Consider the following 27480-nt stretch of genomic DNA (forward strand, 5'->3'; position numbering starts at 1 on the left):
GACCTTGCCATTGAGGGCTTCCACCATTTTAAAGTAGTCAACTGGGTGGGGATTCCTATGAGTTGGGAGCAATCAGAGAATGAAGAAAATGTACTACTTTAAAATGGAGAAAGCCTCAATGGCACTGCCTATTCTGTCACAGACTCTAAAATGGCACAGATACAATGATACATTCTCTATCTATCTCAGTGGCCTGTTGTTCACACGTGTATCTGCCCTCACAATGGCTAGAATGGTTACACATCTCACCTCCCATCTTCCTTCCATTTCCGAGGACATGTATTTCCATTGTTAGAGCGGTCAATTTAATATATTGTAACGACCCTGGGTTTATAAGCGCAGAAATCGACTCTGCCGCATGAGCATGCTTTTGCGGCAGTCGATAGCGCGCCGGTCTTCGGGCTAGAAGGTCGAGGGTTCGAGACCTGCTCCCTGCTGTTTCATTACAATATAATATTTGTTGTGACTGGATGGGTTTTGTTTATGGATATGTCTATTTTTGTATGTCGTTTTCTACCTTTTTCCCGCAAAGGATTTTTTTTTCTCGTTCACTATCCTTTCCAGTTGGTGGCGGTAATGCACCAACAACATTGGATGCCAACCGCCCTTAAACCCCGTCGAAGAAGAAAAAGCGAGCTTGACAAATCCCGGAACTATGCGTGGATTGTGAAAGTAGGATATTTCTCTATAATTTACAGTTTTGTCCAACATTTTTTTATCATAGTGCATACATAGGCATAACCAATTCACTTCGAATGTTAAACGGTATGCGTGCTTCATTTTGTGTACTTTATAAGTTGACAACATTGTTGGTAAATTTGTTGAAGTTAACGTTACAGTCTATTGGATTTCCGACTAACGTAACGTCTCAGTTCCAGATTCAGTTCTGTATTTCAATTCAACGCCGCTGAATCTCATTAGCCTACTGCTCCTTTCGTTCGGAAATCAACTATTGATACTTTTTCATAATGAGATATTGCGCTTTATTATTAACAATGTATGCGCTGCTCTCATCTCAATGCTAGAGGGATATACCGAGGTCGGACCAGGTAGACAGCCACCATGGCTGCTGTGCAGGACTCTATCTACATGAAATCCTCTGACCTTATCAAAAAGGAGCCGCTGGACTACGGCGGCTTCGGTACCGTGTACCTGTGCTATCACAAAACCCTCGGTCAGGTGGTTCTGAAGACCGTCTACACCGGGCCACCGCGCAATGAGTGAGTAGAGGGCCATGGTGGGGATTCCCCAGTGTCCATGACCAGTGTTGTGACTGTCACGCTCCAAAAGTTTCATATTGTTTTCTACGAAGTAAAGTTTGTTTCATAATATTTTATTTTTAATTATATTTAAAAAATATATATATATGTTTGAATGGTATGCTACTTACTTGCATGGTTTAACATAACTTTTAGATCAGGGATTCCCCTTCCTGCATTGGGGAACATCCCGCGCCACGTCTATTTCTATGCGCACAGCATTGTTCATGACACAAACTGTTCACACACCTCTTGTTGGTGGAGAGAATTGTGCAGGTTTAAAGCTTATTTCCTGCAATTCTACACATTTTGTTATGGGGTGCAAAGAAAATGTTGCAGTTTTAAAGCTAATTGTCTTGCAAATCTATACATTTTGCCATGTCTAATGTGTATTTGTGTTATTTTCGTGACGAAAAAGTTACAACAATATGGGCTAAAAAAAACAAAATTAATAAACGTTAGCTGACATGGACTAATTGATTTGGACATTTCAGGGATAGTTATAAATAGCTCTCTAAGGTATGTAATGACTAATGTAATGACTAACATGACAAGAGGAACTGATGATGCACTACCCAATTTCGGGATTGCAACTTCAAGAGTAAGTTTAAAGTCGGACTGAGTTTCTTTAAAAACAACGGGCGTGCCCCACAGTTTGGTAACCACTGTTTTAGATAATGTTTTATGAGTTCACACAGAAAAAGAACCAGTCCAGTGGGTAGGCTACACTTCACTTTTCCTGTTACACAAAGGATGATAAAAACAGAGAAAATGGGTGTCTGTAGTGTGTATAGTGCTCAAGTAGCCTACAGTTGGCTTAGTTATTACATAGTAATACATCTCCAAATTAACACATTTTTCGAACTGGTAGTCTTGACTAAGCCTTCCTCCTTGTCTTCCCCAGGGGCAATAAGCAGTCCCTGCTAGAGGAGGGCAGCCTGATGACCAGACTGAACCATGAGCGGGTGGTCAAGCTGCTGGGGGTGATCCTGGAGGATGGGGACTACTCTCTGGTCATGGAGCTCATCCCTAAAGGCAACCTACTGGCCATGCTGGACCAGGTGAGAGGAGATCACAACAAAAACAATGACAACTACATTAACAACAATATCTAACTTAGTCTACAGTGTCACTTTAGGTTAGTTCCTGAACTCACAGGCTAGCCTCCTTCCTCACTGCAGAGGTTGGAGGTCTTCACGGAGACCTCTGCATCACACTTTGGTCTGTGTAATATCAACAAGCTGTTTTCTCTTTGGGGAAACAACTTTTATATATTCCTGTCTTTTCTCCAGGTTTCTGTGCCGATATCTATCAAGGGCAGGATCATATTGGAGATTCTGGAGGGGATGGTGTACCTGATGAAGAACTGTGTCATACACAAGGATCTCAAACCAGAAAACATACTGGTGGACAAGGATTTTCATATTAAGGTACAGCACACACTGTATAATATATCTCGTGACTAGACTTTAACATTAATTTGAAGACTGTTATCTAATTAACTATGTTTAATTGTTACCTGATTTAAATTAATCATGTAACTAACTCATTAGGCTCTGGGGCACCACGAGAGCGGTTCTTTAAAGAGTTACCATCTCCCGAATTAAACTCTAAAAGGTCTTTACCTATCACATCTATAAACAGTCAACGTATTAATCAGATCCTCGTATCATGTCATTCTGAACAGTCGTAACCTCCTTGCATCTGCAAAAACTGGAGTCTTAATTATGATTCAGTACTACACAAATTGGTTTAATTATTTATTTACTAGCTAATTAAGTGGGAACACAGAATAAACATACACACACTGCACCGGTTATTGACTGGAGATGTAATACGCTGAAAACGTATCCCTAGCGGAATGACAACAACATGGATGCTGGTTAAAAAAGAGAGGGAGAGGGACAGAGACACTTAACATCGCGAAATTCAGAAACTACTCTCACCTACAATAACTATATACTTTGTACACGAACCGCCGCCCGCTTTGAGCAAGAAATCAGAAATGTATTTACGTGAAATGCCTGGGTTCGCCGGGGATCTTTCGGTGAACGGAGCAGCCTTGGAAAGGGGGTTGGGCCTTTTCTCGGGACGCTTGTAAGGCTCTGATTGTCCGAAATGCTTCCAACAACTCTTCTACTATTGTCCTTCTTCGTAGTTATCCCGTATCCGGTGACTTGTCGTGTAGTCCTGAGCAGAACTACTGAGTTCATTTTCCTTCCATTCGCTCTTGAAGATGCTTCTTTTGAAGATAAGCTGCCAGTTGAGGACTTGTGAGGTGTCTGTTTCTCAAACTAGACACTCTATGTACTTGTCCTCTTGCTCAGTTGTGCACCAGGGCCTCCCACTCCTCTTTTTACTCTGGTTAGAGACAGTTTGCGCTGTTCTGTGAAGGGAGTAGTACACAGCGTTGTACGAGTTCATCAGTTTCTTGGCAATTTCTTGCATGGAATAGCCTTCTTTTCTCAGAACAAGAAATAGACTGACGAGTTTCAGAAGAAAGTTCTTTGTTTCTGGACATTTTGAGCCTGTAATCGAACCCACAAATGCTCATGCTCCAGATACTCAACTAGTCTAAAGAAGGCCAGTTTTATTGCTTCTTTAATCAGAACAACAGTTTTCAGCTGTGCTAACATAATTGTAAAAGGGTTTTCTAATGATCAATTAGCCTTTTAAAATGATAAACTTGAATTAGCTAACACAACGTGCCATTGGAACACATGAGTGATGGTTGCTGATAATGGGCATCTGTACACCTACAGTTGAAGTCGGAAGTTTACATACACTTAGGTTGGAGTCATTAAAACTCGTTTTTCAACCACTCCACAAATTTCTTGTTAACAAACTATAGTTTTGGCAAGTCATTTTTCCAACAATTATTTACAGGCAGATTATTTTACTTATAATTCACTGTATCACATTTCCAGTGGGTCAGAAGTTTACATACACTAAGTTGACTGTGCCTTTAAATAACTTGGAAAATTCCAGAAAATTATGTCATGGCTTTAGAAGCTTCAGATAGGCTAATTGACATCATTTGAGTCAATTGGAGGTGTACCTGTGGATGTATTTCAAGGCCTACATTCAAACTCAGTGCCTCTTTGCTTGACATCATGGGAAAATCAAAAGAATTCGGCCAAGACTTCTTTTTTTTTTGACCTCCACAAGTCTGGTTCATCCTTGGGAGTCATTTCCAAATGCCTGAAGGTACCACGTTCATCTGTACAAACAATAGTACGCAAGTATAAACACCATGGGACCACGCAGCCATCATACTGCTCAGGAAGGAGACGCCTTCTGTCTCCTAGAGATGAACGTACTTTGGTGCGAGAAGTGCAAATCAATCCCAGAACAACAGCAAAGGACCTTGTGAAGATGCTAGAGGAAACAGGTACAAAAGTATCTATATCCACAGTAAAACGAGTCCTATATCGGCATAACCTGAAAGGCCGCTCAGCAAGGAAGAAGCCACTGCTCCAAAACCGCCATAAAAAAAACAGACTACGGTTTGCAACTGCACATGGGGACAAAGATCGTACTTTTTGGAGAAATGTCCTCTGGTCTGATGAATCAAAAATAGAACTGTTTGGCCATAATGTCCATCGTTATGTTTGGGGGAGGCTTGCAAGACGAAGAACAGCATCCCAACCGTGAAGCACGGGGGTGGCAGCATCATGTTGTGGGGGTGCTTTGCTGCAGGAGGGACTGGTGCACTTCACAAAATAGACGGCATCATGAGGGAAAAAAATTATGTCGATATATTGAAACAACATCTCAAGCATCATCAGTCAAGAAGTTAAAGCTTGGTCGCAAATGGGTCTTCCAAGTGGACAATGACCCCAAGCATACTTCCAAAGTTGTGTCAAAATGGCTTAAGGACAACAAAGTCAAGGTATTGGAGTGGCCGTCACAAAGCTCTGACCTCAATCCTATAGAACATTTGTGGGCAGAACTGAAAAAGGCATGTGCGAGCAAGGAGGCCTACAAACCTGACTCAGTTACGCCAGCTCTGTCAGGAGAAATGGGCCAAAATTCACCCAACATATTGTGGGAAGCTTGTGGAAGGCTACCCGAGACGTTTGACCCAAGTTAAACAATTTAAAGGCAATGCTACCAAATACTAATTGAGTGTATGTAAACTTCTGACCCACTGGGAATGTGATGGAAGGAGTAAAAGCTGAAATAAATCATTCTCTCTACTATTATTCTGACATTTCACATTCTTAAAATAAAGTGGTGATCCTAAATGACCTAAGACAGGGAATTTTTACTAGGATTAAATGTCAGGAATTGTGAAAAACTGAGCTCAAATGTATTTGGCTAAAGTGTACAGTATGTAAACTTCCGACTTCAACTGTATGTAGATAATCCATAAAAAAATAGTCATTAACAACGTTAACAATGTCTACACTGTATTTCTGATCAATTTGATGTTATTTTAATGGACAAAAAATACAATTTTCTTTCAAAAAACAAGGACATTTCTAGGTGACCCCAAACTTTTGAACGGTAGTGTATGAGTATGGATGTGTGTGTGAAATCCATGTATGCGTGTGCGTAATGCATGTAATTGTATGAATATGCATGTCTGTATCTGTGCTCCAGATTGCAGACCTGGGCCTGGCCACCTGTCAGACGTGGAGCAGACTGACTAAGGAGGAGTCTCGCAGGCAGAGCCGGCTAGGACGTATGGGGGCTGGGGGAGGGGGGGCCAGGGCAGCTGGTACTCTGTGCTACATGGCTCCTGAGCACCTTGACAGCATCCATACACGCTCCTCTGAGAAGTCTGACATCTATAGCTTCGCTATTGTCGTCTGGGTCATCCTCACTGCCAGTGAGCCCTTTGAAAGTGAGTGTTGCTCACTCAGTCTACAGAGGCCTGTTGGGGTTATAGTAATCGGATGTGATTTCAGCCATATACTGTGAGCTCCAAAAGTGTTGGGACAGTGACAATTTTGTTGTTGTTTCGGCTCTTCTCCAGCACTTTGGATTTGAAGTGATACAATGACTATGAGGTTAAAGTGCAGACTGTCAGCTTTAATTTGAGGATATTTTCATCCATATTGGGTAGTGCTGAGAGCTATTAGTGCTTTTTGAGGTCGGTTGTATTCTAAATCATGGTTTTTAATTTCGGTTTCGATAATCTTTTAAAACTTTATGCACTATGCATTATGTCGGTTGTAAATGCTGTAACAACACAGAATAAAACAGTAAATATCCCTCATCAAGCCGATAGCACGACGGCCCTCAAGGAATTTCACAGGACTTTATGCAACTGGAAACCATATATCCTGAGGTTGCATTTATTGTAGCTGGGGATTTTAACAAAGCAAATTTGAGGAAAAGGCTGCCTAAATTCTATCAGCATATCGACTGCAGTACTCACGCTGCTAAAACACTCAACCACTGTTACTCCAACTTCCGGGATGCATACAAGGCCCTCCCTCTCCCTCCTTTCAGCAAATCTGACCACGATTCCATTTTGCTCCTCCCTTCCTATAGGCAAAAACTCAAACAGGAAGTACCCGTGCTATTCAACGCTGATCTGATCAAACGGAATCCACACTTTAAGATTCTTTTGATCACGCGGACTGGGATATGTTCCGGGTTGCTTCCGAGAATAATTTTGACTAATACACTGAGACGGTGACTGAGTTTATCAGGAAGTGTCAGGAGATGTTGTACCCACTGTGACTATTAAAACCTACCCTAAACAGAAAACATGTATAGATGGCAGAATTCGCAGAAAACTGAAAGCGCGAACCACCGCATTTAACCATGGCAAGCTGACTGGGAATATGGCAGAATACAAACGGAGTAGTTATTCCTTCTGTAAGGCAATCAAACAGGCAAAACGTCAGTATAGAGACAAAGTGGAGTCGCAATTCAACGGCTCAGACACGAGACGTATGTGGCAGGGTCTAGACAATCACAGACTACAAAAGGAAAACCAGCCACCAGGTCACACCGACGTCTTGCTTCCGGACAAGCTAAACATCTTCTTTGACCGCTTTGAGGATAACACAGTGCCACCGACGCGGCCCGCTACCAAGGACTGTGGGCTCTCCTTCTTCGTGGCCGACGTGAGTAAGACATTTAAACGTGTTAACCCTCGCAAGGCTGCCAGCCCAGACTCCACCCCTAGCTGCGTCCTCAGAGCATGTGCAGACCAGCTGGCTGGTGTGTTTACGGACATATTCAATCTCTCCCTATCCCAGTCTGCTGTCCCCACATGCTTCAAGATGGCCACCATTATTCCTGTACCCAAGAATGCAAAGGTAACTGAACTAAATGACTATCGCCCCATTGCACTCACTTCTGTCATCATGAAGTGCTTTGAGAGACTATTCAAGGATCATATCACCCCCACCTTACCTGACACCCTAGACCCGCTTCAATTGGCTTAACGCCCCAATAGGGCCATAGACGATGCAATCGCCATCGCCATCGCCGTCACACTGCACACTGCCCTATCCCATCTGGACAAGAGGAATACCTATGTAAGAATGCTGTTCATTGACTATAGCTCAGCATTCAACACCATAGTACAAAAAAAGCCGATACCGATTAATCGGACGATTTTTTAAAATGTATTTGTAATAATGACAATTACAACAACAATGAATGAACACTTATTTTAACTTAATATAATACATCAATAAAATCAATTTAGCCTCAAATAAATAATGAAACATGTTCTATTTGGTTTAAATAATGCAAAAACAAAGTGTTGGAGAAGAAAGTAAAAGTGCAATATGTGCCATGTAAGAAAGCTAACGTTTAAGTTCCTTACTCAGAACATGAGAACATATGAAAGCTGGTGGTTCCTTTTAACATGAGTCTTCAATATTCCCAGGTAAGAAGTTTTAGGTTGTAGTTATTATAGGAATTATAGGACTATTTCTCTCTATACCATTTGTATTTCATTAACCTTTGACTATTGGATGTTCTTATAGGCACTTTAGTATTGCCAGTGTAACAGTATAGCTTCCATCCCTCTCCTCGCTCCTACCTGGGCTCGAACCAGGAACACAACGACGACAGCCACCCTCGAAGCAGCGTTACCCATGCAGAGCAAGGGGAATAACTACTCCAAGTCTCAGAGCGAGTGACGTTTGAAACGCTATTAGCGCGCACCCCGCTAACTAGCTAGCCATTTCACATCGGTTACACCAGCCTAATCTCGGGAGTTGATAGGCTTGAAGCACAGCGAAGAGCTTCTGGCAAAACGCAGGAAAGTGCTGTTTGAATGAATGCTTACGAGCCTGCTGCTGCCTACCACCGCTCAGTCAGACTGCTCTATCAAATCATAGACTTAGTTATAACATAATAACACACAGAAATACGAGCCTTAGGTCATTAATATGGTCGAATCCGGAAACTATCATCTCGAAAATAAGACGTTTATTCTTTCAGTGAAATACGGAACCGTTCCGTATTTTATCTAACGGGTGGCATCCATAAGTCTAAATATTCCTGTTACATTGCACAACCTTCAATGTTATGTCATAATTATGTAAAATTCTGGCAAATTAGGCGGCCCAAACTGTTGCATATACACTGACTCTGCGTGCAATGAACGCAAGAGAAGTGACACAATTTCACCTGGTTAATATTGCCTGCTAACCTGGATTTCTTTTAGCTAAATATGCAGGTTTAAAAAATATATACTTCTGTGTATTGATTTTAAGAAAGGCATTGATGTTTATGGTTAGGTACACATTGGAGCAACGATACGTACCGCATCGATTATATGCAACACAGGACACGCTAGATAAACTAGTAATATCATCAACCATGTGTAGTTAACTAGTGATTATGATTGATTGATTGTTTTTTATAAGATAAGTTTAATGCTAGCTAGCAACTTACCTTGGCTTCTACTGCATTCGCGTAACAGGCAGGCTCCTCGTGGAGTGCAATGTAATCAGGTGGTTAGAGCGTTGGACTAGTTAATTGTAAGGTTGCAAGATTTAATCCCCCGAGCTGACAAGGTAAAAATCTGTCGTTCTGCCCCTGCACGAGGCAGTTAACCCACCGTTCCTAGGCCATCATTGAAAATAAGAATGTGTTCTTAACTGACTTGCCGAGTTAAATAAAGATTAAATAAAGGTGTAAAAAAATAATAATAATTGAAATCGGCCCTAATTAATCGGCCATTCTGATTAATCGGTCGACCTCTACTCCAGATGGTAAAGGTAGGAAACAACACCTCCACTTTGCTGATCCTCAACACTGGGGCCCCACAAGGGTGCGTGCTCAGCCCCCTCCTGTACTCCTTGTTCACCCATTACTGTGTATCACTGCCTGGTACGGCAACTGCACCGCCCACAACCGCAGGGCTCTCCAGAGGGTGGTGCAGTCTGCGCAACGCATCACTGGAGGGAAAACGACCTGCCCTCCAGAACACCTATAGCACCCGATGTCAAGAAGATCATCAAGGACAACAACCACTCGAGCCACTGCCTGTACACGCCGCTATCATCCAGAAAGCAAGGTCAGTACAGGTGCATCAAAGCGGGGACCGAGAAACTGAAAAACAGCTTCTATCTCAAGGCCATCGGACTGTTAAATAGCCATCACCAGCACAGAGAGGCTGCTGCCTATACACACAGACTTGAAATCATTGCCCACTTTAATAAATGGAACACTAGTCACTTTAATAATGTCACTTTAGTATTGTTTACATATCTTGCATTACTCATCTCATATGTATATACTGCATTCTATACTATTCAACTGTATCTTAGTCTATGCCGCTCTGACATTGCTCGTCCATATATTGATATATTCTAAATGCCATTCCTTTCCTTAGATTTGTGTATGTTGGGTGTATGTTGTTAAATTGTTAGATATTGCTGCACTGTCGGAACTAGAAGCACAATAATTTCGCTACACCTGCAATAACATCTGCTAAACCAATAAATGTGACCAATAAAATGGGATTTGAATATAAGTATCATGATGGTAGTGACTGCCCATTTACTTCTTATCAATTATTAACCATAATTTATTCACATTACTTTAATTTAATAAAATATTTCAGTTCTGTAGCCTATATTACATTTGTTTTATTTGAAGACTATTATTTCTTTCCAAATCTCATCTCTATAGAGCTGCTTCCTATGCTGTCTGACAAAATCACGATTTTGAAGTTCTTCAAAGTAAATGAGGCATACTTTTGTGACTGCTGAATACTAACTATCAATCACTTAGATCATGTGTTTTCAAGTAGAGATACCTTGAGAAGCAACAGCTGCTCTATATCACCTCACGATCATGCATTCTTCTGTCTCTTCTGTAGCAGGCGTAAAAGAAACACAGACCGGACAAGTAGATGCGCAATGGATTATGGTCATTGTAGTTAATTACCACATTGTATGCATTAAACCTAGAATATTGGTCTGTTGGAAACTACATCTCCCTACTACATCTCACAGTTCAGACTGGATCTGATTTATCTCTAGAGAAACTGCATTGAACTCACAGAAAAAAACTCTGAATTAAATGGAATTCAAATAATTGAACCGACTTCAGTCAGTTAGTTTAAAAATGGAAAAATAACTGAAATGTTGGCTAATCGCTCATGGGTGAACCGTTTAGAAATTACAGCACTTCTTGTACATAGTCCCCCATTTTAGGGGACCAAAAGTGTTGAGACAAATTAACTAATGTGTATTAAAGTAGTACAAAGTTAAGTATTTGGTACCATATTCATAGCACGCAATGACTACACAAAGTTTGTGACTACAAATTTGCTGGATGCATTTTCTGGTTGTTTTGGTTGTGTTTCAAATTATTTTGTTCCAAATAGAAATGAATGGTAAATAATGTATAATCCTGAATGGACCGTGAATAATGATGAGTGAGAAAGTTAGAGACACACAAATATCATACCCCCAAGACATGCTAACCTCTACCATTACAATAACGGGAGGTTAGAATGTTTTTAGGGGGGATAATATTTGTGCATCGGTAACTTCCTCACTCTAGAAACATTATATTCTTATTTACAATATGTAATTACACAATACATTATTTACCATTCATTTCTATTGGGCACAAAATAATCTGAAACACAACCAAAACAAACAGCATATGCATCCAACAAATGTGTAGAGTCACAAGCTTGATGTAGTCATTGCATGCTATGAATATGGGACCAAATACTTAACTTTTTACTACTTTAATACACATAACTTAATTTGTCCCAATTTTGGTCCCCTAAAATGGGGGGAATATGTTCAAAAAGTGCAGTAATTTCACCTGATATGGATGAAAATACCCTCATATTAAAGCTGACAGTCTGCACTTTATAACCCCATAGTCATTTTATCATTTCAAATCCAAAGTGCTGGAGTACAGATCCAAAACAACAAAAACTGTGTCACTGGCTCAATACTTTTGGAGACCACTGTATTTTATAGTAAACATTTTATGAATGGATAAGGTTTTCAGTTTTCAAATGCCTGTACAGATGCACTGAATTCATTTTGGACTACTGTATTTTCAGATGCTCGGAGTGAGGACCATATCTGCCAGTGTGTCCGTAAAGGCGATCGTCCAGATGAATACCTCATCCCTGATTATACTCCTGTAGAGATCATAGAGCTAATGAAGAGATGCTGGCATCAGGATCCACAACTACGGCCAACATTCGGAGGTGTGTGTGCATATGTGTGGTGAGATTGAGGTACAGGAATTTCAAATAATGTATTACAGTATACGCACAATGGCAATCAATCAAATTGTATTTGTATAGCAAGTAATATCACAGCACAATTCACGAAACCCAGACCTAAATAGCAAGTTCAGGGCAACAGGAGCTTGATATAAGTATTTAGGGGGGTGAAGAAGAAATCTTGAGAGGAACCAGACCCTTCAGGGGTCTCCATACACCTGTGACTAACTGGATATACACTACCGTTCAAAAGTTTGGGGTCACTTAGAAATGTCCTTGTTTTTGAAAGAAAAGCATTTTTTTGTCCATTAAAATAACATCAAAATGATCAGAAATACAGTGTAGACATTGTTAATGTTGTAAATGACTATTGTAGCTGAAAACGGCAGATTTTTTATGGAATATCTACATAGGCGTACAGAGGCCCATTATCAGCAACCATCACTCCTGTGTTCCAATGGCACGTTGTGTTAGCTAATTCAAGTTTATCATTTTAAAAGGCTAATTGATCATTAGAAAACCCTTTTACAATTATGTTAGCACAGCTGAAAACTGTTGTTCTAATTAAAGAAGCAACAAAACTGTCCTTCTTTAGACTAGTTGAGTATCTGGAGCATCAGCATTTGTGGGTTCAATTACAGGCTCAAAATGGCCAGTAACAAAGAACTTTCTTCTGAACCTCATCAGTCTATTCTTGTTCTGAGAAACGAAGGCTATTCCATGCAAGAAATTTCCAAGAAACTGAAGATCTCGTACAACACTGTGTACTACTCCCTTCACAGAACAGAACAGCAAACTGTCTCTAACCAGAATAGAAAGAGGAGTGGAAGGCCCCGGTGCACCACTGAGCAAGAGGACAATTACATTAGTGTCTAGTTTGAGAAACAGACTCCTCACAAGTCCTCAACTGGCAGCTTCATTAAATAGTACCCGCAAAACACCAGTCTCAATGTCAGCAGTGAAGAGGCGACTCCTGGATGTTCCTCTATCCAGTATCTGTGTTCTTTTGCTCATCTTAATCTTTTATTTTTATTGGCCAGTCTGAGATATGGCTTTTTCTTTGCAACTCTGCCTAGAAGGCCAGCATCCCGGAGTTGCCTCTTCACTGCTGTTTCCAGCTACAATAGTAATTTACAGCATTACCAATGTATACACTGTATTTCTGATCAATTTGATGTTATTTTAATGGACAAAAAAAATTGTGTTGGAATGTACAAGTTGTAAATGCTCTGTAATACACCATTTAATACCATGTCTGTACACGTGTGTATATATATATATACACACACGTGTACAGACATATATATGTTGACTTGTGATGATGACACAGCATATTGGTTAAATATTGCACTTGTTTTGCACTCGTGTTGGAATGTACATGTTGTAAATGCTCTGTAATACACCATTTAATACCATGTCTGTATGTCTGGTGTATTACTGGTGTATTACAGAGCATTTACAACTTGTACATTCCAACACGAGTGCAAAACAAGTGCAATATTTAACCAATATGCTGTGTCATCATCACAAGTCAACATTGGACCTAATGGATAAATGAGTACTTCAACGAGCATCAATTCAAGTGATCCCTTGGTATTCATGAGTCTAATACACACTCTTATGTGGCTATGTTAGTAATATGACTGCTCTAATTGCTTTCTCTTTCTCTCTCTTTTTCTCGACAAGAGGGCTACAACTTCTTCCTGCCCGTCTACAGGGAGAAGTTGGAGCCAGATGTAGAAAGGGACTCACTTGGTCTCAGAGTAAGTTAAATGCGTGAACAAAGTGATAGCATTGTCATGAGTACATCATTTAATTAATCAAGTCTGCCACAAAACATTGTCGAAACAAATACAGTAACTTAGTGAAAGATATTGATGGGTGCATTGTTTGTGGCGATTCACTAAGTTGTAGATGACTCTTGAAAACACTATCACCTCTGCGAGTGTGTGATTACCTCATTATATTACCACAATATTACCTCATCTGTCATAAAAGGTCCACAACACATTTTTGAACTATGTTATGCGTCCTGTGTTCTGTTTCATTGGCATGTAGGACTTGTACGAGGGGCCTGAGGAGATGGTGGAGAAGATGAAATCTTTATCGATGCCTCCTGAGAGCCTTACAGCAGGTGAGTGGTCTGAGCACCACGGGAGGCGGGCTTCAAGGCCCTGACCCTTTATAGCTCTCCGCCTTACAACTCCAGACTGCTCGCTTCCTCTTTATACTTTTTAGACTTCAGTGCAGCTTTTGACATTATCAATCATAGTCTGCTGCTGGAAAAACATAAGTGTTATAGCTTTACACCCCCTGCTATAATGTGGATAAATAGTTCTTTGTCTAACAGAACACAGAGGGTGATCTTTAATGGAAGCCTCTCAAACATAATTCAGGTAGAATCAGGAATTCCCCAGGGAAGCTTTTTAGGCCCCTTGCTTTTTTCAATCTTTACTAATGACATTCCACTGGTTTTGAGTAAGGCCAGTGTGTATATGTATGCAGATGACTCAACACTATACACGTCAGCTACTACAGCGACTGAAATAACTGCAACACTTAACAAATAGTTCAGACAGCCATGCATACCCCACAAGCCACCAGAGGTCTCTTCACAGTCCCCAAGTCCAGAACAGACTATGGGAGGCACACAGTACTACATAGAGCCATGACTACATGGAACTCTATTCCACATCAGGTAACTAATGCAAGCAGTAGAATCAGATTTAAAAATCAGGTAAAAATACACCTTATGGAACAAAGGGGACTGTGAAGAGACACACAAAGGTACAGACACATGCATACGCACACATTGTGATATTGTTGTATGGTGGTATTGAATATTTTGTGTTGTGGATATGTGGTGGAGTAGGGATGTTATATGATGTACTGTTTTCTCTTTAACTCATTCAGTACAAACATAGTTCACTGTTTTATCTTTTGTTTTATATGGGCTTAGGCTGAGTAATGTAATGTGGCCGCTTTGGTGTGGTCCGACCTCAGGAAGAGTAGTTGATGCCCTGGCCGTATACCTCCAGACCACTCACAGCCTTATGTCTTACAACTCTACACCGCACACTGTCTACAGTTTCAGCATGGTGTAGACTTGTGTCAAGTTTAATATTTGATATACTCAGCCTAAGCCCACTGATCTAAAAGTTTGGTCAAAGTCCACTGAACTATTTGGCATGACAGAAGAATATTTTTTTTCAAATCTAACGAGACGGGATGCACTAAGACTAGAGCTGTGGCGGTCATGACATTTAAATCAAGTCAAATAAATCCAAGAAATATAGCCTACACCATCACAATAAATTCATTATTTATTTTAAGACAGGTCTGAAGAAACATGAAATGAAGAAAATGTAGTCTATTTCAGAAGAACAGAATAGCATACTCTGAGTTGTCCTTATGTTAGGCCACTATGCCATATGGCTGTGGGCTACACTAGTTAATTTAGCAGACAAGGTTTGCTTAGAAGTCTGTGGCATTATTTTATAGTATTAAGAATACAGTTGAACATAGCTGAATAAAATAGAAAGGATATTTTCTCCAAACGATTTGAAGGAGTGTGCACATGCGGCTATTCTGGGGTGAGCGGTTAAGAAACAGGTATTCCTATATGCTTAATTTACAGTTATTTATGTAACTTTAGTTGTGATACAAATGTTGGGCTACATATTTAGATTTTTAATACATTCTAAGGCTGCATGATGCGACTAATGCTGATTTGAAAAAAGTTGCATGAAAGGCATGAGCTCTGCTTTGATTTTTGTGCAGTCTGTACATACTTCATCAGTCTCTCATTCACAATTTGACAAGCATTTGATAATACCTTGAATTTCCCAGCTGCATCCCCTTTGTGTGGCTGTAATACCCCCTAAAAACATCCATGCCTTTTGCGGCCAGTGGCTATTGTGCCCTTGGGCTGAATATAATAATTATAATTCCCTTCTCCCAGCTGCGTGCCGAAGCACCTCTCACTCACTTGGCTCTCCGTCACGTGATTGGGTCTTTCTCACAGGCTACAAGCGAAGACAGACACATCGGGGACGTAACTGCCTGGATCCTTATCCAAGGCGCATATTGAAGATTTTGGAAGAACTGTCCACATTTACAGATACTTTTCGTCAGCCACCAACATGAGTAGTCTTAACGAACAGCAAAAGCACTAGTCTATGTCAATTTACTCTCCCCCATAGTACAAAAGTCAACCTATTCTATTCTGTGTGAGAAATAAATATTTCAAACATAGTCTGGGACAGTTGTGGGATGCGATAGATCCCAAATTAATACAACCAATAGCATCTGTACATTTAGCTTAAAACTGTACGTTTAGCTTAAAATGTTAATAAACTATTATGCTATTTCTTCATATTATAAGCGTAGCAATGCGCACACGGCAGTAGGCTATAAGCGCAAATGTCCCATTAGCACAAATGCAATTATGCTTTAATTATAAAGGTGCATTTTTATGGTGAAAATTATCTTCCCCAAACTTGAAACTCGCATGTATGCCAGTTAGGCTCTACACCAGTTGTAAAGCGGATTAATGTGCTTAATTTTAAGAAGTTATTTGACCACTTTAGTTTTGATGCAAGCCTTATCAAAACATATAGGCCTATGGGCTAGGCTACATGAGGTGTGCGACTATGATTTCTTGCCTTAAGCTGGTCATCATTCACAAGTGATAGGCTAATATTGTCACACTATTCTTGATTTTAATCTTGTCTTTACATATTCTAAATAATATATGTGAAATTTGTTTTGATTTAGAATGGAATATGTTTTGATTTAGAATGGACCATTATCATGCACCTGTCTCGAAACATGCAGCAGAAAAATGCATGTAATCTATGCACTTAAATAGCGAATGGAAGACACTTTTCCCATGGTTCATTTCCATGCCAGCCAGGTAGGCTCCATTTGTAAAGAGAAGCATTGTGCTTAATATTAGCAATGTTGAGAGAAATAAATAGTAGGCCTAGCCTATAGAAAGCTGATGGGATCCTCCTCTTTTTAATAGAGGCCATCACTCCTTTTTCTCAAGCATATTGCAGAGCCTATAGAAATGTTGCTCAACATGAGCTCATGGACTCTCATGAAGTGTTTGATTAGATTTTGGATTAGATTTGCATTGATGTCAGATTGATTAGAGCAGTGGTTCCCAAACTTTTTTTATAGTCCCGTACCCCTTAAAACATTCAACCTCCAGCTGCGTATCCCCTCAAGCACCAGGGTCAGCGCACTCTCAAATGTTGTTTTTTTGCCATCATTGTAAGCCTGCCACACACACACTATACGATACATTTATTAAACATAAGAATGAGTTGAGTTTTTGTTACAACCCAGCTCGTGGGAAGTGACAAAGAGCTCTTCTTATAGGACCAGGGCACAAATAATAATATAATAATAATCAATAATTGTGCTTTTTATTTAGCTATCTTACATATAAAACTTTATTTGGTCATCAAAAATTGTGACTTAACTCACTGCAGGTTAATGAGAAGGGTGTGCTTGCACATAACTCTGTTATGGTGGGTTGTATTGGAGAGAGTCTGTCTTAAATCATTTTCCACACACAGTCTGTGCCTGTATTTAGTTTTCATGCTAGTGAGGGCCGAGAATCCCCTCTCACATAGGTACGTGGTTGCAAAGGGCATCGGTGTCTTAACAGCGCGAATTGCCAAGGCAGGATACTCTGAGTGCAGGCCAATCCAGATATCTGGCAGTGGCTTCTGATAAAATTCAATTTTCAGAGAACCGTTTGTTACAATCTCAATGAGGCTCTCTTGTTCAAATATCGGTAAGTGGACTGTAGGCAGGACATGAAAGGGATAATGAATCCAGTTGTTTGTCTCATCCGTTTTGGGAAAGTACCTGCGTAATTCCGCACCCAACTCACTCAGGTGCTTCGCTATATCACATTTGACATTGTCCGTAAACTTGAGTTCATTTGCACACAGAAAATCATACAATGATGGAAAGACCTGTGTGTTGTCCTTGTTATTGCAGACAGAGAATAGCTCCAACTTCTTAATCATAGCCTCAATTTTGTCCAGCACATTGAATATAGTTGCGGAGAGTCCCTGTAATCCTAGATTCAGATCATTCAGTTGAGAAAAAACATTACCCAGAAAGGCCAGTCGTGTGAGAACTCGTCATCATGCAAGCGGTCGAGACAAGTGAAAATGATGGTCAGTAAACATAACTTTAAGCTCGTCTCTCAATAAAAAAAAAAAAAAACCATGTCAATACTTTGCCCATTGATAACCAGCGCACTTCTGTATGTTGTAAAAGCGTTACATGGTCGCTGCACATATTGTTGCATAGTGCAGAAAATACACAAGAGTTCAGGGACCTTGCTTTAACAAAGTTAAGCATTTTCACTGTCGTGTCCAAAACGTCTTTCAAGCTGTCAGGCATTCCCTTGGCAGCAAGAGCCTCTCGGTGGATGCTGCAGTGTACCCAAGTGGCGTCGGGGGCAACTGCTTGCACACGCGTTACCACTCCACTATGTCTCCCTGTCATGGCTTTTGCGGAATCAGTACAGACACCAACACATCTTGACCACCAAAGTCCATTTGATGTCACAAAGCTGTCCAGTACTTTAAAAATATCCTCTCCTGTTGTCCTGTGTTTCCAGTGGTTTGCAGAAGAGGATTTATTCTTTAATTGGCCCCCCATAAATGTAACAGACATATACCAGGAGCTGTGCCAGTCCCACCACGTCTGTTGACTCACCCAGCTGTAACGCATAGAATTCACCGTCTTGTATGCGAAGCAGTAATTGTTTCAAAACATCTCCTTCCATGTCACTGATGCATCGTGAAACAGTGTTGTTTGTTAAAGGCATTGTCTACATAGTTTTTTGGGCCTTTTCCCCCAGCATTGGCACAGCCATATCTGCGGCAGCAGGAATAATTAAGTCCTCCACAATAGTATGGGGCTTGCCTGTCCTAGCCACTCCGTAGCTCACCATATAATACTTTTCTAGCCCCTTCTTATTAATGGTATCTGTTGCTTTTATATATGTCTTACTACACAAAAGTCATCTTAATTCTCGCTCAAAAAAACTCCTGTGGCTTATTTTTCAAATTGGCATGTTTTGTTTCTAAATGACTGTGCAGGAGTGAATGTTTAATTGAGTTGTGAGATAGTACTTTTGCACATATAACACACTGTAGCTGAGGAAAGGCACTATTCCCAATATATGTGTAGCTCTCATCATATTTGTGCCTCTTCGATGGTCCAACGTCCCTGTCTTTTGTTCGGTGCTTTCCCGGGTAAGGGGGCAGAAATATGAAGAAAAGAAATGTATGGATGGAATTCGACTGCAGTCATGACTCGTAACCGCCAGTGTTGCGGTAATACGGTCATCGTAACAGCCCTAACTAAGACCCGAACTTGAGATCTTTGCCCATATTTAGGTTTTTCGTTCAAATCGCTCATTCTCACCAGTAAACCATTTATACGAAGTTAACAAGTAATGCACATGGATCTCAATTTAGAATTCATCTTTTAAAAATGAACACTCTCCCTCTTCTCACTATAGACCGGCCAGCTCCCTTGCTGAGCTCAGACAGTGCTGGGGCTGTCCGTATAGAAGCTGGTCCAGTGGAGGCCAGCATTGAGGACCTTAACCTCTTCCTTCCCTGTGAGCCTTCCCTAATCCAGCCAGATGCCCGGGCCCTCGGCCCCATCAGCACCCCCTCGGGTATGGAGCTCAACCTGGTCAGTAGTTGGAGGTCAAACCTGGATGTCAAATTAGCCCAGGAGTTGGAGTACCACAAATTCGGCAGCTACTGCCGGATGGACCAGCCTGACTTCAGCCCCTACCCTCACCATGCCACCCCACAGCGCCTCTCCTCACAGGACCTCACTACCACCAGAGGCCTCCCAGACCTCAGGCCCTCTCAGCCCCCAGTGTCCTCTGTCCAGTCTTGGACCAAAACCCAGGCCGTCCAGCCCAGCAGCGTGGAGGTGGACCCCCTCCTCAATCTCTCTGACCTAGGCCTGTACGAGTCAGCGGCCCCCTCCGGTACTACCACACCAAGACACCAGCTGTCAAGCCACATCCCTGAGTCCACCAGCAGCCCATCTCTGAGCCAGGGCAAGTACTCCCCCCAGCAGCAATATCCCTACGCCCAGTATGACCGCCTCCAGTCCTGGCCAGCCTACCCAGTGCCAGAGTCAGCTGCCCCAGACCTCACTGCAGGGCTGCGCCTGAACTCGGGTGCCAAGGTTGGACCTTCACAAGACCCAGGTAGGGATGATGCACAAAGATTACAGTGCTGATACCAGTATCACCATTACTACAGCTAGTCTACAGCTGATGTACATTCCACAGTCAACATGACAGCTATCTAGCAATTCAATCAGGAAGCCATTTATGAGAAACGTTGTATTTGTGTGTACATGTGCGTGTGTGTTGCAGCAGGCCTGTTTATCCAGAACGCCAGTGGGATCCAGATAGGCAGCAACAACACACTCAGCATCAGGGGTCATGAGTCCTACAGCAGCTTAGCCAGCTCTCTCTCCAACGGAGCCAACTCATTCTCTCTGCTCAAAGAAAACCTGCCGATGTACGGTAAGAGTAGACTACATCCTGCAAAGAGGAGCCTACTTCCTGAAAATAGACATCAGCTTCCTATTTGTCTATGTCATGTTTTCTACTAGTCACAGATTTTGCATTTGGCCACAATAGAGGGGTTCTATGCTCATCTGGTTAAGGAAGGGAACCACAAAATGTACCATAAAACCATTAATTTATGCATTGTTTGTTTACAAATTTACACTGAACAAAATTATTAACGCAACATGTAAAGTCTGAGTCCCATGTTTCATGAGCTGAAATAAAAGATCCCAGAAATGTTCCATACGCACAAAAAAGCGTATTTCTCTCAAATGTTGTGCACAAATTTGTTTACATCCCTGTTAGTGAGCATTTCTCCTTTGCCAAAATAATCCATCCACCTGACAGGTGTGGCATATCAAGAAGCTGATTAAACAGCATGATCATTACACAGGTGCATCTTGTGCTGGCCACGATAAAAGGCCACTCTAAAATGTGCAGTTTTGTCACACAACCACAATGCCACAGATGTCTCAAGTTTTGAGGAAGTATGCAAATGGCATGCTGATTGCAGGAATGTCCACCAGAACTATTCCCAGAGAATCTAATGTTTATTTCTCAACCATAAGCCGCCTTAGAGAATTTGGCAGTATGTCCAACCGGCCTCACAACCGCAGACCATGTGCATGGTGTCGTGTGGCCGAGCGGTTTATCAACGTTGTGAATAGAGTGCCCCATGGTGGCGGTGGGGTTATGGTATGGGCAGGCATAAGCTACGGACAACGAACACAATTGCATTTTATTGATGGCAATTTGAATGCGCAAAAAATACAGTGATGAGATCCTGTTGCCAATTAAAGAGGCACATTTTTTATAAGGTATCTGTGACCAACAGATGCATATCTGTATTCCCAGTCGTGAAATCCATAGATTAGTGCCGAATGAATTTATTTCAATTGACTGATTTCCTCATTTGAACTGTAACTCAGTAAAATCTTTGAAATTGTTGTATGTTCCGTTTATATTTTTGTTCAGTATATATTTGGGGTTATAATTTGGTTAAACTATGACCATGGGGAATTTATAAATTATATTATTCAACAGTCAATGAGTATGTATCATTAATTGACAGTAAATTATCAAAAACCCTTGTTAATATCACAGAAAAGGGCTTTAACTTTCATGTTATACAATATGTTCTGTTGTGTCCTTTCCCGTCTTCAGAGGACCAGGCTGTGACTGAGGAGCACCTGGATCTCCTGAGAGATAACATCGGGAAGGACTGGAAGCGCTGCGCCCGTCGTCTGGGCCTGAGCGAGGTGGAGGTGGAGACCATCGACCATGACTACCAACGTGACGGGCTGCCTGAAAAGGTGCACCAGATGCTGGAGCGCTGGAGGATGAAGGAGGGCTGTGTGGGCTGCACCGTGGGCCGGCTCTGCAGAGCCCTGGAGAACTGTGTTAAAGTCGACCTGTTGAAGAGGCTTCTGTACTCCAGCGGGACCAACAGTTCTCTGTAGGTACAGTAGCCTGTATCAACTGTATTCAATTCCCCCTACCCCTATACCAGAGGAATTGCTATTGCCTCCAGCCCCCCACCCTCACCCTTACATTCCTACCAACCAATCTAATGTTTAATGATTGTGAGTTGAGTTGTTAGTATTGACTTTGAACCACTTACAGTAAGTAAGGTATTTTCTTGCCATATGATATGGATATGAGTGTAGCAGCCCAAATACACCATTCCAATCTGGGGGAAATCTGCAGTTGCTACATCCATTTTTGGGCTTAAGTTAACAATATATACCCATTTGATTCTTGAAGAAAGAACTTATAAATGCCTCATGAGTTTAGTTCAATTGTTGTGCCACTTCAGAGCCCTATACTACAAATCAGGTTTGAGGAGTTGGCGAGGTAACCTTGGTCAAATCCTCGGGATAATCGGCAACAAATTATATCCTGAATGAAGTGTCTGAGCCAAAAATTGAGGAATAATTAAATCAGTTCCCCTCCGTTTGAGGAAGCCGACTGATTTAAATATTTGTATTAATCAAATTTTTTTGTGTCATTTTTTTATTTTTTTAAAAATACCTATCATATTACACATACAGTAGTAATGACAGCATTCGCTTTGCAAACTTGGGATTGTATTTTCACATTTGCAACAGCCGCAACCATAGACGTACAGTGCATTCGGAATGTATTCAGAACCCTTGACTTTTTTCACATTTTGTTACGTTACAGCCTTATTCTAAAATAGGAATGTATCCTCACCAATCTACACACAATACCCCATAATGACAAAGCACATTTTTAAATAAAAATATCACATTTACATAAGTATTCAGACCCTTTACTGAGTATTTTGTTGAAGCACCTTCGCCAGCGATTACAGCCTTGAGTCTTGTTGGGTATGACGCTACTCAAGGACATTCAGAGACTTGTCCCGAAGCCACCTCTGCATTGTCTTGGCTTTGTGCTTAGGGTCGTTGTCCTGTTGGAAGGTGAACCTTCACCCCAGTCTGAGGTCCTGAGCACTCTGGAGCAGGTTTTCATCAAGGATCTCTTTGCTCCGTTCATTTTTCACACAATCCTGACTGGTCTCCCAGTCCCTGCCGCTGAAAAACATCCCCACGGCATGATGCTGCCACCACCATGCTTCACAGTAAGGATGGTGCCAAGTTTCCTCCAGACGCCAAATAGTTCAATATTGGTTACATCAGACTAGATAATCTTGTTTCTCATGGTCTAAGTCCTTTAGGTACCTTTTGGCAAATTCCAAGCGGGCCGTTGTGTGCCTTTTACTGAGGAGTGGCTTCCGTCTAGCCACCTTACCATAAAGGCCTGATTGGTGGAATGCTGGATGGTTGTCCTTCTGGGAGGTTCTCCCATCTCCACAATCGGGTTCTTGTTCACCTCCCTGACCAAGGCCCTTCTTCCACGATTGCTCAGTTTGGCCGGGCGACCAGCTCTAGGAAGAGTCTTGGTGGTTCCAAACTTCTTCCATTTAAGAATGATAGAGGCCACTGTGTTCTTGGGGACCTTCAATGCTGCAGACATATTTTGGTAGCCTTCCCCAGATCTGTGCCTCGACACAATCTTGTCTCGGAGCTGTGCGGACAATTCCTTTGACATCATAGCTTGGTTTTTGCTCTGACATGAACCGTCAATGGTGGGACCTTATATAGACAGGTGTGTGCCTTTCCAATTGATTTTACTACAGGTGGACTCCAATCAAGTTGCGGAAACATCTCAAGGATGATCATTGGAAACAGGATGCACCTGAGCTCAATTTCGAGTACCATAGCAAAGGGTCTGAATACTTAAGGTATTAAGGTATTTCTGTTTTTTATTTTGATTAAATTTGCTAAAATATTTTTACAAACTTTTCACTTTGTCATTATGGGGTATGATGAGGAACATTTTTATTTAATACATTTTAGAATAAGGCTGTAATGTAACAAAATGTGGAAAAAGGGAAGGGTCTGAATACTTTCCGAATACAGTGTATATATTCATATTTATAATAAAATAATGATTAATAATAACAGTCAGGATTTTGTGTCCAATGGGATAAATGCAGATGGAGAAACCAGAATGTCCTTTTAAAAAGTTACCAGAACTGAGCTTTTATTCCTTCTACATAAAAATGATCCCAGGGAGGACTCCCGATCCCCTAAGCAAGGGGACTGGAATTGGTTAAACTCGCAGTTTACTAAATGTACCAAATGATCCTCTTTCCATAAAAGCATGATGGTCATGACTTTCTAACATGAAAGGGGAAGTTAGACAATCGATCCGAGATCGACGTAAGTTTCAGTCATGGAATTTATACCTTTTTTTTTACCCCTGGATAAGCACACGAAAGACGACATTAACGATACGAAACAAAATAAAGACTGCACTTCTAAAAGCCTATTTCACACCATAGCCTGTTGAATTTGCTAAATAACTTTTCTTTCATTTAGATTTCCTCACAAATTAAAATATGGCGCTGATTCGCATGGATTAATGTTTCAGCATTGTCTCAGTGAAGAGTTCGGCCTTTGACTAGACATGTGTGACATGCACACTCAGTTAAAGCCTGCTAGAGTTAGCAGCAGGCAGACAAGCAATATCCACCATCGTAGTACAGATGAAGGCTGAGCTGGAATGTGAAGTTGGCTAGCTTTATAAAAGTCTAGCTTGCTTCGTAATATACCACTCAGAACTCTAAATATTAGTTTGTTTTACTCCAATGTTTGTAAACAAAGTAAATGTAAGCAAACACTATATAGCCTCAAAACATGGTTAAAACTATAATTTTGATATTGTGGATGGTCAGTCCTTACATCCATAAGAACACATTCCAAACTTGTCACTACACCCTCGTAAACTCCCAATTTAATTGACAGTGTCATCTTCTTCACTTCCACTACCTGTCAGTCTTTCAAAAGGTTAATCACTTGGATAAAACAAGCCTTTGGACTGGAAACATCTGCTGTGAACTCAGAGACTAATTTTATGTGTCACAGTACGTTCTAAAATCCAGTACACCCACAATCAGAAAGATGTTTTTATTCATGTTTTATTTTGGTTGATTTTTATATTTTTATCAGCACCAAAGAAAAACGGAAGTGAACATTTAAAAATAATAATAATAATAATAAATCCTTCCAGTATAACGAACCTTGGTCTAGGCGAGCTACATGGTGTGCAGTCAGTGCACATAGAAATATAATGAACTCATTCTAATTCTATGGCTGTGCAGCACCAACATACCCTGATTCAACCAATCATTCAATCATCAACATTCGAGACCTTGATTATTTAGGTCAGCGGTAGTACAAAAGCACACCATGTACAGTAGCTTCCAAGAACAGAACAGAGATACATGTTTCCTGTGGACAACAAACATGTGACTTGACCAACATAGACGTTGTTGCTCACCTGCTCTCCACTAGAGGGCAGCAGAATGTATGTATTCCTTGTCAGGTTCGTCTCATAATCATGGGGAACCAGCCTCTTCGAAGGGCTCTAACCTTACACTATTTATCCCGTACAGCTGCCAGGCAGGAATTTCCTCCTCCATGCATGACAATTAGTTACCCCAGTGTACGGCAAATGAAACATGAATGCATATGAATGTGTTTGAGGCAATTACCTATTTGACAGATTAGAGGTCCGCTGATATTGAAACTTCTTGTCTCTAGGCTAGTTTAAATGAACTATTGTAGTGTTTTGTGATACAGAACAGCAGTCATGCACTGCAAGTCTATTTTCCGTCATAATTATCTGCTCTTGGACATGACCCTGATTGTACGTCAATGAATGTGCTTTGGTGCGTGCTTGTATGTTATTTTGACGCTTGGCAATAGCAGTTAGTAGTGTGTGTGCGTGCATGTGTGTGTGCCCGCTTAAATGTGTGTGTGTGTGTGTGTGTGTGTGTATGCTCATATGTGGGTGAGAGAGGCATCTCAAAAATAGCTGGTGTTGTCACTTCACTGTGTTTTTAAATAAAGTCTGTTTCAAGAAAAGTGAATTTTGTCATAATTGTTGAGAAGCGATCTAATTGTTTGTAGTCAATGACTCACTAAGTCATGCTAGGTGCATAGCCGAAAAGGGGCAATCGGATTGATTCTAGTCCATACAAATCTTCTGAATGTGGATATACCATTCTCCGTTGAAGCACCAAGAAACATTACATGGGGCCAATAGTGTTGTTCCCATAGAGATCCTATTAAATTAATGATTAGTCTCCTTAATTCCAATTCTATGGTTTTTCCTGAACAGGACAAACTCCTGGCCCGGCCCCAGATGGTGTACTAGTGTACCCAGACAGCAACAACAGGACTTGGGTACTCACTTGTCATCATGAAGTGCTTTGAGAGGCTAAGGATCATATCACCTCCACCTTACCTGACACCCTGGACCTACTACAATTTGCATACCGCCCCAACATCCACAGATGACGCAATCGCCATTGCACTGCACACTGCCTTATCCCAACTGGACAAGAGGAATACCTATATAAGAATGCTGTTCGTTGACTACAGCTCAGCCTTCAACACCATGGTGCCCTCCAAGCTCATCACTAAACCCGGGGCCCTGGGTCGGAACCCCGCCGATGCAACTGGGTCCTGGACTTCCTGACAGGCCGACTCCAGGTGGTGAAGGTAGGCAACAATACCTGACACGGTCGCCAGGTGTTTCCTCCGACACATTGGTGTGGCTGGCTTCCAGGTTAAGTGGACATTGTGTCAAGAAGCAGTGTGGCTTGGTCGGGTCGTGTTTCGTATGGCTCTCGACCTTCGCCTCTCCCGAGTCCGTACAGGAGTTGCAGCGATGAGACAAGACTAACTACCAATTGGATACAACGAAATTGGGGAGAAAAAGGGGTAAAAGTAAATAAATAAAAGTTTGCAAATGACACAACAGTAGTAGGCCTGATTACCAACAACGATGATACAGCTTACAGGGAGGAGGTGAGGGCCCTGGCAGAGTGGTGCCAGGAAACGAACCTCTGCCTCAACGTCAACAAAACAAATGAGCTGATTGTGGACTTCAGGAGAGAGAGGGAGCACACTCCCATCCACATCGACCGGGCCACAGTGACTAGGATGAAAAGCTTCAAGGTCCTTTGTGTGCACATCACTGACAAATGGTCCATCCACACAGACATTGTGGTGAAGAAGGCACAACAGCGCCTCTTCAACCTCAGGAGGCTGAAGAAATGTGGATTGGCCCCTAATACTCTCACAAACTTCTACAGATGCACCATTGTGAGCATCCTATCGGGCTATATCACTGCCTGGTACGGCAACTGCACCCGTTGTTACCGGAAGGCCAAGAAGATCAAGGACCTCAGCCACCTGAGACACAGCCTGTTCACCCAACTATTATCTAAAAGGCAGATACAGTACAGGTGCATCAAAGAGACAAAAAAAAGCTTTGATCTCCAGGCCATCGATGTTAAAAAGTCACCA

At 41.5% G+C, this 27480-nt stretch overlaps 1 protein-coding gene across 4 annotated transcripts; it reads left to right on the plus strand.

Moving 5' to 3' along the window:
• Window positions 1-601: 601 nt before the first annotated feature.
• On the plus strand, window positions 602-26456 carry LOC120020295 (receptor-interacting serine/threonine-protein kinase 1-like). Of its 4 annotated transcripts, none has more exons than XM_038963859.1 (12): window positions 602-672; window positions 1026-1220; window positions 2164-2320; window positions 2552-2689; window positions 5865-6108; window positions 11773-11922; window positions 13627-13703; window positions 13999-14074; window positions 19496-20206; window positions 20378-20530; window positions 21740-22031; window positions 26288-26456. In XM_038963859.1, the coding sequence occupies exons 2-12, from the start codon at window positions 1063-1065 to the stop codon at window positions 26370-26372; spliced, it is 2241 nt and encodes a 746-aa protein (XP_038819787.1). In that variant the 5' UTR covers window positions 602-672; window positions 1026-1062; the 3' UTR covers window positions 26373-26456. The 4 variants fall into 4 exon arrangements, with proteins under 4 accessions (XP_038819787.1, XP_038819788.1, XP_038819786.1 ...); XM_038963860.1 differs by having other exon boundaries at window positions 629-765; XM_038963858.1 differs by having other exon boundaries at window positions 629-1220.
• The last annotated feature ends 1024 nt before the right edge of the window (window positions 26457-27480 follow it).

This window comes from Salvelinus namaycush, chromosome 25 (assembly GCF_016432855.1).
Source record: "Salvelinus namaycush isolate Seneca chromosome 25, SaNama_1.0, whole genome shotgun sequence".
Lineage (NCBI taxonomy): Eukaryota > Metazoa > Chordata > Actinopteri > Salmoniformes > Salmonidae > Salvelinus > Salvelinus namaycush.